The following is a 12,918-nucleotide window of genomic DNA, read 5'->3' as shown; positions in this document are numbered from 1 at the left end:
CCTTTTCAAACGTTTATTGGACATTCGTATATCTTCTTTAGAGAAATGTCCATTCAGATCTTTTGTGTCCAGTAATCACTGGTCTTTTTATCATGGTGTTATATGGGTTCTTTATATAATCTAGATGCAAGGCCCTTATTAGATGCACAATTTGAAAATAATTTCTCCCACTGAATGAGTTATCTTTTCACTTTCTTAATGGTGTCCTTTGAAGTATAAACAGAATCTATGTTTGAAGTTTTGTGAAAAATCGTTTATTCAGAAAATTATTAAAAGCTGAAAAGATCCAGTTATAATTTCTTGGGTGGGGGGTGGTAGAAATTAATTTGGGTTATCACAGCGAAAAGTAACATTTGAAGATGTGTAGTAATTTTGAAATATAAAAGCTACATACAAAGAGAGCAGAACAGGCAATGTATACATAGCTTTTGATTGGGTAGGAAAGGCAAAATGGTAATGCTAAACAGTAAAGCAACACAGAAAATGGAGACAAAATGTGAATAGGTAGAGAGTTACCTAAACGATTCACTGGGGAACTGAGGAATCATGAAGTTCATTTCTTTAGAATCATTATGAAAATGTGTAATGTAGGTAAGTTATAAAACTGACAGGTAATATGATAATACAGTGGCATCATCGCCCTGTTTGAGCTACTACTAATAATCTAAGAACCCCTTGTTCTTCCTTCTTTTTATTCCTCTTCATTAAGAAATATTCTTAGGAGGACTACACAGGCATTGGTTAGGGTTGAATATCTGGTAGATGTCTTGATCTAGGTCTAAATCAGTTCTAACTCTAAATCCCTCGTGGGTTCCTAAGACCAGTAAGGATCACAAAAGTACACTGGGTAACAGTAAAAATGAATTCTCCTTAAAAATTATTTGTGTAAATCAATTTGAGTGACCCATTCTCAAACTAGTCTGGCTATTTTTTTCTGGAGGCTACATGAACCAAAATCTAATAGAGGAAAAAAAAAAGAGATATGACCTGGTTATACAGCACATGACATGAAGGCAACTCATTTTCAACATTAACTTGTAGTCTTAAGAAAACAGTGTATTTACCCAAAACATACCTTCCACTCTGAAGCTGGATGTGGAGCGTGGTGAATGGTTCTGTACGAATAAGATAGTGCATAACCCCAGCAGAATTTGAATAGTGAGTACCATAGTGAAATTTATCAATAGTACCCATAGGATCCTCGAAATTTTCATATCTAAAAAAGAAAACTGAAGTTTTGTAACCATGATAGTAAAATGAGGAGGACATAAGCTTGTATTGCATTATTGAAAACACAGATTTAGGAAGTCCTTTTCAATGTTTCATTATCTATGTATTTGTATCATCATACTATGTTAATACATGAAAAAAAATTTTACTAATTAATACCTTTTTCTGAACAATAAAATATCAGTAATACTGAATTCTGGAACAGTTCTGTATTATGCAATAATACATGTTCGCTGTGGATAAATCAGAAAACACAGAAAACCAAAAAAGAAGAAACTTAAAATCAACTATAATTGCACTTCCCTGAGATAATTAATATTTTGGTGAATATCTGTTAATCCTTAATATATAAATGAATACACAAATATGGTTCTATATTAAAGTGCTTCACATAATATATTGTTCACAACTTACTTTTTCATTTAACAATATTCTATTAATGTCTTTCGAAATGACTAGTCTATTTTTAATAGTTATATGGTATTTATAACAGATACATGTACAAATGTATGACAATTTAAACTATTTTTTATGTTTAGATATTTAGGCTGTTTCTATTTTTCTGCTATTGTAAGTGATGTGATAATCAGATATTCATTTTGGCCAAGATAAAGAAAAAAACATATGGAGAATCAGTCAATAACCATGAAAATGAATGCCTAAAAATCTAAAGGTCAAAGATGAAGGAAGGAGAGAGTGGAGAGGAAGAAGGTCTAAACCAGATTATTAGCAAAGGGTAATTCTGCAAACATGATCACTGATATTCATAGGTCATGATTTGAATGGTGACATCTGAATTAGTGGGTATAAAATCTGAATAAGAATGAACAGTATTTTTGAAGCAATAAACACTGACATTTTTAAACCAAAATACTAATCAGTTCATCAACCTGAGGCCAATTTCTTTTATATAGAAATCATTAATGTTCAGAGGAATAAAAATTGTTTCCAGGTCAAAGTCATTTGTACCTATGCAAAAAAATATACTATTGAAATTTAAAACAACTTGTATCTTTGATTACCAATAAGTTGTTTATATGACATGTATTTCCTGTGAGATAGTGTTAATTTAAAAACTTTTATTTTGTTATTGTCAGAAAAAAATGTTTGACTAATGGCAGTGAGGTAATACATATACAGCAAAATTCCTCTAGTAAGTCAAATCAAATATTAAATACTATAAAAAGTCCTGGGGAAGATTTGCAAATAAAAAGTAAAAAAAAAAAAGAATAATGTACCAGTACTATATACTCCTAAATATATCTACAACTAAGTTTGTTTGCAAAACAATTCTTTGTCCTTATTATTAGAAATCATAACTGACAACTCATCCACAAATTCACATGGAGAAAAAGGGAAATTAAAATTAGGTCAGCAGCTTGCTTAAAAAAAAAACTAGGAGACATTTACAAGATGGATCATAAATATACAGAACTATAAAATCTTTCTTTCCTTATTAAAATGACACTTTTAAAATTTCCACACATTTACTGTTTTTTGTTGATATTGTTTGTGAATAATGGGTTAGTATTATTAATTTTATTTCTACTAAAATTATATTAGATGGATATTCTCATACATTAGATTAGTACATTATTAAGTCTAAAATACCTGGGGAGAAAAGTCTCAAGAACCTATTATCCTTTAACACACATTTATTACAAGGTGAAAAGAAATTCTAAACATCAATTTAAATTTGGCAAAGAAGAGAAATAAACAGACTGTAGTTAAAAATACTTGAAGGACACCTGATATACTTTCAAGAAAACATAATGAAGGAATTATCAAACTCTGATTATCAAAAGTAAGTGTGCATTTAAAGACAAACACTTGGTTGGCCACAGATATCAACACAAATTCAGACAGCAATGGGTATCTTTCAAAATGATAAAAGGCACTTACTTTTCTCGCATGGCTTTGGCATTTTTATCATTAACTACCCCAATTGGTTTGGAAAGATCTCGAAATACAGATGGATTATTAAAGTCCAACTCTTCTGAAGTATAATCTTGTAAAATCCAGGGAAACTAAAAGACACAATTTACAATTTAGACATTTCCTTCCTAAAAAAGCTACTATCCTCATATCTAATATCGAGTGCTTATCTAAAGACAAAAAGGAATAGTCTTTAAAATTTTTTTTTCCCTGCTGCAAACATTTATTCATCTTTATTTCAATAACCAGAAGCATTATGTCCTACCATGCCACTGGAATATTTTTAATGAAGCAAAAGTAAAAAGGCTTTTATTTTTTTAATTATTCTTCATGTTTATATACATGAAAATTGTATATATTTAAAAATTGCCGGGTAGAAAATATAAATAAAGGTAAAAACACATTTTATATCTTTAAAAAATAAATATAACTATCATGCACATATATTTTTGATTATAAAACTGAAAGGCAATTTTGTATTTATGAAAGTTATATAAAACTTACCACAGGGTACTGCGCAAGGTCATTATAGGTTCGTCCTGCCACTGTATTTATTTGAATGAGGTAGTCAAAATTTGATATTTCTCTATTTACCCATTTCTGATAGCACAAAAGAACAAAATCAAGATTAATCTATATCTCTTAGAACTCATTAACTATTACTGACAGTACTAACATTATCTTTCATTCTATCATCCTTCTGATAAAAGGAATGGGACTTTAAAAAAGTCCTAACAGGAACATAAAATCAATATACTTTTCCTAAATTCATTTCCTTTTAAAAACTGGTCTCTAGAAAGACAAATACCATATGATTTCATTTAACTGCGCAATCTAAGGAACAAAATATATGAATACACCAAATGAAAACAGACTCACAGATACAGAGAACAAACTGGTGATAGCTAGATGAAAGGGAGTTGAGGGCTGAGTGAAAAAGATGAAGGGATTAAGAAGTACAAATTAGTAGTTACAAAACAGTCACAGAGATATGGAGTACGGCATAGAGAATATAGTCAATAATACTGCAATTGTTAGGTATACTGCCAGGTGGGCACTAAAGGTGGTCTCTAGAAGAGGAACAGAAAATTACACATAAATTTTACACTAGTCTCTAAAAGGTCTTCATAAGAATTATTTTCTCCAATTAAATATTTTATTGGATACCTTAAAATTTTTAATTCTAGGACTGTCCAACTTTGAAAATTTTCTGTCATAAATGAAATTTTCATGTGCACATATTAAAAAACAGTATCTTAGTGTACTAGAATGATCTACGAATTTTAAATAAACATTATATTATCCTCAGAAAACTACCTCTATAGAACAACGGTAGATAAATTTTGCTATATTAGATACAAAACTTTCTAAAAAAAAGACATAATCATTATTTTCATTAATCACCTCATTGCACCTAGGCTGCTAATTACTCTACACAATGTGGGTATGCCAAAGAATTTTGCTGACAGATTAATATTCAACTTTAAGCTTACTGTGCACCTTAAGCAAAGTACATACTTATGGGAAATGGTAAGAAAAATCTATGTATACAGATTTCATACAAAGGTCAATTATAATTGTTCTTGAGTGCCAAATTGAGGCATCAGTACTTCAATGAATAAAGGTTATTCCACAGAAAACGGAATATATTTGATTAAATAAAGCTTATTCTCATGTGGTAGGAAAAGAACTGCTGATGACTTCTGAACAAGAACAACACTTAAGGTTAAGAGTAATGCATATGTAAGAGCCAGGGGGAAGAGACCTAATTAGGAAATTGCTAATAGTCCTGGAAAGCAAAAAAAAAAAAACAATGGCCTTTCCTTGTTTAGCAGTACAAATTCAAGAGATGATGGGGTATAAGTGAGAAAAAAATACATGAGAGCATCAGTTAGCTTTAGCTGACGGGAAGGAATGGTGTTTTGTTTTGTTTTTTAATTTTTTTCCATGGTGCCCCTTTTGTATTGTCCCATTTTTTACCTCATGCATGGAATTAAGAAAAAAAAACATTTTTAAAAAGAGAAAATTATTAAGAAGGAAAAGTTCATATGATATGCTCATAAACTGAATGATATGGGAGTTGGAGGAAAGGGTACTACATGTGTGAGGGAAACAAATATTCAAAGATAATTCAAAAGATCAATCTAAATGGATGAAGAGCAGCTGTAATAAAAGTAATCAGATGAAGAAAGTTTTACTTTTAGGCAAAAGACTGATATATAAAATGAACACCGAAAGAGTTACTGTTAAAATTTCCCACCTGTGTCAGTCCTGATGCTTTGAATAACTCCTGTGGTGATCTGGTTCCATAACTATTTGGAGAATGAAGTGACAATAGTCTGCTATACACTTTGTTTCTAACCTATAAAAAACAGCATTTTATAATTTAAAAATTGATCAAGACAAACAAGGATTATGACTTTATAATAGCTTTACTAAGATAATTGCCATACCCTAAAATCCACCCATTTAAATATATAATTCAATGGGCTTTTCTGTATATTCAGAGTTCTGCAACTATCAATATTGTCTAACTCTGGAACATTTTCATCATCCCCCAAAAAATCCCTACACTCACTAGCCATCGCTCTCCAATTCTCACTCCCTCCCATCCCCTAACAACCACTAATCTACTTTCTCTCTCGATGGATTTGCCTATACTGGACATTTCACATAAATAGAGGATTGTGGTTTTAATTTCTCTATTATGCTAGATTTAGTGAAGTCAAGACATGTATTTCTTGAGAAAGTTATACTGTATAATGGAATGATCATAAGACATTGAATCAGAAAGCTAATTCAAGTCTAGTGTAAATTTAGTTCTGTCATTTACTAATCACATTGGCAAATTAATTAATTACGGAGTCTCATTTGTACATTAATCATAATAATCTCTACCCTTATGGTTTTGTGAATTATTCAGTCTATACAAATGTAAAGTAATAAAATTTATCTCTGAACTTCAGTTTCTTCTTCTATTAAAAAAGGAACAAAATTTTCCATATCTATTCTCAAAGGTGCTATGTGCTTTAAAAATTATAAAGTTATACAAGTGCACAGTATTCAACAGAAACACACTTAGTTTAATTACATGACACAGCTTTCTAAATTACATACACTTTGTACTTTCCTATAATGAAAAATTTATTTTTAATAATAAAAACGTATTCACTTGTAAAAATAGAAAAATGTTCTTAAAACATCTGAATGAAATTGCATACAAGTACCTCAATCTCACAAATGAACAGAAACTTATTGACTGTGCTAATCCAGGTCATCTGAGAAACAGACGCCAAGACAATTGAATATGAAATTATTTTATTAGGAGGGACGCCTGTGAGAGAAAATGGAGGCAGAGCTAAGCAAGGTGGGGAGAGAGATGTTAGACCGTGAAGCAAGTATGACCCAAAGTGAAAGACGGAAAGAAAGAGGCAGGTGAGTAATGTGCCAAAGGTTACACAGCTAGGGGTGGAGCCGATACTTGTACCCAGGAAACCTGGCTTCAGAAGTAATCTATTAACCACTTACATTATTTAAGAATTTACTCCAGAAGAAATACATGCCCCAATATTGTTGACTTGAACCCAACTAATTTCATAAATCCTGTCATATCATATATATTGCATGTTATTTCACAATTAGATACTGTGAGGTACCTATTGGCTGACACTCAATATTCTACAATCTAGCCATATATAAAAACAGAAAACAAGCACTCTCTAAACATTCGAACATAAATTTCAACAGAAATTCATATACTGCTTAGCCCCCAAAGTATAAACTTTCTCCTGCAACATTCTGACTTTAAAGAGTCCAAAGTTTAATAACAGTTCACTAACTGAAAAATTATTTCAAGCTAATAGTTTGGGGCTGCCAGAAAGGTAGCGTCTTACATACCTCTTTCTTGAAATTGAGAAAGTAGTTGGATTGGTCAACATGAAAAATCTCAAGGGCCGACCTCCTTAAGTTGTAACGTCGTAGGTGAATCTCTCGAACTTGAGAATGAGGCCACTTGAAATCAAAGCCTACTCCTTAAAACAGAAGAAATCTTGTGACTAAGGTATCAAACAAAGTTATTTGTGCTATGTAGAAAATATCTCCTAGTTGTTGACAAAAATAGCACTCAGGGAAAAGCAATTCAATTTCTGTATAACAAAAACCATTTCTTAAATTTACTGGATGCTTACATCATTTCTTTTAAATCTATTTTAAAACTCTACAGCTATTCTAATTCCTTCCCATTAGAATAGAGAATAATTTTGAATATTATATCTTAGAAACATTTTTCCTTTTCTCTTTACGTTGACGTCTTAGATTTAAATAATATAAAAGATTCGGTGAAAAGTCAACAGAAATAAGTATACATATAAATAAAATTAAGATTATATTTTACGACTTATGTTTATAGCAATTCCTTCTAGCCATACCTTTTTTAAAAAAAATAATAAAATGAAAGCATTTCCTTTAATATACTGTTGGATAATAAATTTAATCCCAGACTGACTTTCCATTTCTCCTTTAACATGATAGATTACAATATCACAGTCTCATCTTATTGCTTTTTACTCATTGATTGATAAACTAGATACTTAACTATTAAACAACAGAAATTATTCCCCCAGAACTCCTCACCATCTTCTTTTTCAATGCTGCCATCATAGAAGTAAATGTGTTGAGTAGTGATTTCTAATCTGCCAGGAATTATGTCAATTATTGTAATGAGTTCACAGTCTACCGACAACACCAATTTTTCTTTTTGATCCTGCTCTTTCTTCTCATCACTGTAAAAACAAAAACCAACCAAACAAAAAATTCAACAATATATTTTGTGTAAACAGAAAAGAATACCATATTCAAATACAAATCTCATGTCTGTAAAATTAGCATCCAATAGAGCATTTGAATTATATATAAAAAAAATTCCACTGTGCATTAAATTACTTAAATACAGTTCAAATATTCTTATTACCCAATAACTCAGTTTCATGAAATGTTTTACATTTTAATTGTATATGACCTATTAAAACAAAATATAGTAAATCTTTAATACTACTGCAAAGGTTATTAGTTCAAACATGCAGTAATACTGGTAATACCATTTTAGTTATATCTGAGAGATATGAACTGACCCAGGAAATATAAGAATTTGTGAATAAAGAACTGCATCATTAGTGGTTTCAAAAATAATTATTAAAAGTACTTATTATGATTAATTCTTAAACTGTAAAATGAGATTTTTCAAAAGCAACTCAAACTAGAGCATCATCATCATAGTATCCTCTCACTATGGAACTAAAGATAATACTGTTAATCCCATACCTTACTTAAAGTGAAGTCATCTCATACTTGGACGATTGATACAATTTATATTTATTGAAGGTAATAACTGGGAAGGGACAGTCTTCTGGTGGCCCAGGTGAATTTTTAACTGCCAAGTACAGAAATGAGGACTTCTGCCACTCACAGAATATTAAAGAAGATCCTTCAAGCTAGCTGTTCTCTCGTCCTAGCTATTTCACATAAGTCTCATTTTCAGGATAGCAATACCTAAGTCTAATTTTAATTCCAAGGGATTTCCATGAGGAAGCTTTACATGTATCCCCAACCTATCTGATAATGTTGCAACCCTTAATTTAAAGCTAAGTTTTAAAAATAATTTAAAAATTAAGACTGTTTTCTTAAAACAGTGAAATTCCAGTGTTTATTATGATGAAATGGAGAAATAAGGGACCTAAGAATGTAAGCAGTCTGAATGTTATTCAAAGTCTATGAAAAAAAAGTGTTTTGGCTTCTCAATTTAAAATGATTGAGACTGACGTCCATTGAAGTCAGTAGTCATTAAAGAAAAAAAAATTTCCTAATAAAAAGCTAATATACTAAAGATAGCTTCCTAAATAACTACCCTAACCAAGTTTCCTGAAAATAATTAAGGAAATTTTTTAAAATTATTAAAATTATATGAACAAAAAGTCTGCTTATGCCAATAAAGGACTATTAAAACTGATCAATTTGTAATATTAAAATAAATTACAAAGAAATATTTCCTACATGTAATTTATAACCCAAACAAAGTAATGTTCATAAATTATATATTTAGGACTTAGCTACTCATTCTTGGCTAAATGCGAGGCTTTACAAACACAGAAAATAAATTCAGGGCAGATGTGTAAATCACCAAATTTGAATGCATTCCCTAAGCAATATATAGATCCATGGGCAAAGAGTGGCAGTCTTACTGGATCAAGAGGTTTAAACTCAAACACAAACTAATCCTGGCTGACCACTAAGCTCTACTTACCCAGGGGCAAACCCTAGTAGGCCAGGCTTTAAAAACAAAATAAAACAAACATCCAAATGAGTACAGACATCACTGGCAACACACTGCAGGTAGAACAGATTCTATAGAATTAATCTAAGCAATTCACTAAACTAACAAAATATATATATATATAACAACAACAACCACTATTGAGAGAGGGGATCAGAAACCAGTGTGGCTATGATTTATTACCTAAAATGCACAGTTTTCAAAAAAAAATTCTGTGACATACAAAGAAACAACAAGTCATAAACACAAAAGCAGTAAAAAGAAACTGTTTCTGGGAGACTGCAGATGTTCAACTTAGTAGATAAAGACCTCAAAGTAGCTACCATAAATACATTAAAAGAACTAATGGAAACTATGTTTAAAGAACTAAAAATGTATTATGGTAATATATTCTAGTCGAACAGAGATTATCAAAAAAGATAGAAATTTTATATATATATTTTTAAAAAGGGACCAAATGGAAAATTCTGGAATCAGAAAGTACAATAATTAAATGAAAAATTCACCAGAAGAACTCAACAGCATATCTGAACTTGCAGAAGAAGCAGGGCTCTTGAAGACAGATCAAAAGAAATTATCCAATCTGAAGAAAACAAAGAAAAAAGAATCAAGCACAATGAAAGAGCCTCAAACAAAACAACATATGTGCAAAGGGAGTCCCAGAAGGACAGGACAAAGAAAATGGGCCAAAAATATATTTGAAGAAATAATGGCTGACATATTCCCAAATATGAAAAAAAATGACACATCTAGGAAGTTCAATGAACTCTAAGTAGGGTAAAAAGATATCTATACATAAACATAAATCCAAGGTGTTGAAAGCCATGGACAGAAAAGAATAACCTAAAAGTACCACAATAAAGGACATGATAGTAAGATTTATAGCACACTTCTCATCAGAAAGAGTGGAAGCAAGAAGGTAGTGAGATGACATATTCCAAATGCTAAAAGCAAAGAACTGTCAAACAAGAATTCTATATCCAGAAAAACTATCCTTCAAAAAAGAAAGCAATTATGCTGAGACAACTAGAAAACCACATGCAAAAGAATGAATATGAACCTCTATATCATGCCATATACAAAAATTAACACAAAATAAATCAAAGACTTAAATGTAAGAGATAAAATATAAAACTCTAAGAGAAAAATAAACAGGACTTCATCAAAATTTAACAAAGGATAGCAACAACAAAGTGAAAAAAATCCATTCAATGGGAGCAAAATTTTTCAAATCATTTATCTGATAAGAGATTTGTATCTAGAATATATAAAGCCTTACAATTCAATAACTAAAAGACAATTCAATTAAGAAATGGGCAAAGGATGTGCATAAAGATTTCTCAAAAAAAATACATATAAATGGCCAAAAAACACATGAAAAGATGCTCAGCTCCTTAGTCATTAGGGAAATGCAAAGAAAAATCATGAGATACCACATTGACTCTTCTAAGAAGGTATAAATTGAAAAAAAAAAACCAACAGAATAACAAAAGTTAGGGTGAATGTGGAGAAATTAGAACCCTTACACATTGCTTGGAGAAATGTATAATGGAATAGTTATTGTGAAAACAGTTTCACAATCCTCAAAATGTTATTCAAAGGATTACCATATGATCAGCCAGTCCACTTCTAGGTATATACACAAGATAACTGAAAACATATATTGACACAAAACTTTGTAACATGAATATTCAAGGCAGTGTTATGCACAATAGACAAAAAGTAGAAACAACTTTATTGTCCATCAACTGATAAATGGATAAAAAAGGTGGTATATCTAACAACGAAACATTATTTATTCATAAAAAGGAATGAAGTACTATTTCATGCTACTACATGGATGAACCTCGGAAACATTATACTGAATGAAATAAACCAGACACAAAAGGCCACATATTGTAAGAAATACATAAAATGTTGAAAATAGGCAAATCCATAGAGAGAGAAAGCCAATTAGTGGCTGCCAAGGAATGTGGGGAGGGGAAAATTGGGACTGACTACTAAGAGGTACAAGATTTCCTTTTTGGGGGATGGGAATGTTCTGGAACAAGATAGTGGTGATGTTGCATAACTGTGTGAATATACTGAAAACCATTAAATTTTACACTTTAAAATAGTAAATTTTGTTATGTGAATCTCAATTTCCAAAAAATGTATCTTATTAATTTTTTAAAAAGTAGACAAAAATGAAGGCAAAATAAAGACCTCCACAGATAACAGAGATTTTGTGACTATCAGACCTTCCTTGTAAGAAATAGTAAAAGAAGTCCTTCAGGCTAAAAGGAAATGACACCAGATAATAATTTGAATATACACAAAGAAATAAAGTATATAAATATGGTAATTATGTAGCAAATATAAAAGAAAGTAATAGTTATATAGTTTTCATTTAACTGATTTTAAGACAAGTGCATAAAATAGTAACTATAAAACTGTAATGTTGGGCTTAAAATATATAAAGTTCTAATATTTATGATAATAACATAAAGGAGAGCTAAGGAAATGAAAATATATTTGCTTAGGGGAAGTTTTAAACTAAAATTCAAAATTTTTAAATATATCTAAGGCTCTTCCTTAGGGAGGTTTAGTAATTTGTATCTTTCAAGGAATTTGTTCATTCCATTTAGGTTCTAAAATTTACTGGCAAAAAGTCATCAGTATTTCTTTTTAATCATTTTAATATTTGTAGCATTATCTCCACTTTCATTCCTGATACTGGTAATTTTTTTCTTTCTTTCTTAACCAGCCTAGAGGTTGATTGTTTTGTTATCTGTTTTTTTAACAAACAGCTTTAGATTTTTTAGATCTTTTTGTTTTTTGGTTTTCTCTTTCATGAATTTCTGCTTTTCTTTATAATTTCTTCCTCACGCTTAAGAGTTTATACTTCGTGCTATTTGAACAGATTTAGCTACATACCATAAATTTGATATGCTATGTTTTCATAATCACTCAACTCAAATACTTTCTAATTTCAAGGTCTAGCTCCAAGTTATCACAGTTTTAAGAAATCTCCCTCAATAAACTCAGTTAACACTGACGGACTCCTAACAGCTAATACAGTATTAACTGTTAGATCTTGGAAATGTACAGTATTAAAATTTCGAGCAAGTATCCTCCACAATTTCACAATCCTATTTCTCAGAACAAAATAAATTTAAATTCTTTCAAATACATATACATACATATTTACTCTGGCTGTTATTTCCTCTTCAGGAAGATCTAATTTATCTTCCTCCATATCACTAACTTTTACTTGTTTCACTACTTCCAAAAGCAATGAATCACTGGAAGGCTGTGAATGTTGGACACCTGTTTAATATTTAAACACAAAATATTTATTAAACACAAAGTAAAAAAAATCATATTATAGCTCTTCTGTAAGTTATGACTGTTAATTATATGATAATAATGTATATTACAAGTAA

At 30.4% G+C, this 12,918-nt stretch overlaps 1 protein-coding gene across 2 annotated transcripts in view; it reads right to left on the bottom strand.

Annotated features, from left to right (window-relative positions):
* The window catches only part of NBEAL1 (neurobeachin like 1), a 128,383-nt gene that overhangs the window by 37,096 nt on the left and 78,369 nt on the right, over positions 1 to 12,918 (bottom strand). For both annotated transcript variants that reach the window (XM_039844472.1, XM_039844473.1), the window contains 7 exons: positions 12,676 to 12,802; positions 7,798 to 7,946; positions 7,063 to 7,196; positions 5,426 to 5,527; positions 3,670 to 3,765; positions 3,133 to 3,257; positions 1,076 to 1,216 (listed from right to left, as the gene is read on the bottom strand). In XM_039844472.1, coding sequence (XP_039700406.1) covers positions 1,076 to 1,216; positions 3,133 to 3,257; positions 3,670 to 3,765; positions 5,426 to 5,527; positions 7,063 to 7,196; positions 7,798 to 7,946; positions 12,676 to 12,802 — 874 coding nt within the window. The remainder of the gene's footprint in view (positions 1 to 1,075; positions 1,217 to 3,132; positions 3,258 to 3,669; positions 3,766 to 5,425; positions 5,528 to 7,062; positions 7,197 to 7,797; positions 7,947 to 12,675; positions 12,803 to 12,918) is intronic.

The sequence above is a fragment of the Pteropus medius genome, unplaced genomic scaffold (assembly GCF_902729225.1).
Source record: "Pteropus medius unplaced genomic scaffold, Ma_sr-lr_union100, whole genome shotgun sequence".
Classification (NCBI taxonomy): domain Eukaryota; kingdom Metazoa; phylum Chordata; class Mammalia; order Chiroptera; family Pteropodidae; genus Pteropus; species Pteropus medius.
This window is presented reverse-complemented; position numbering and strand designations above follow the sequence as displayed.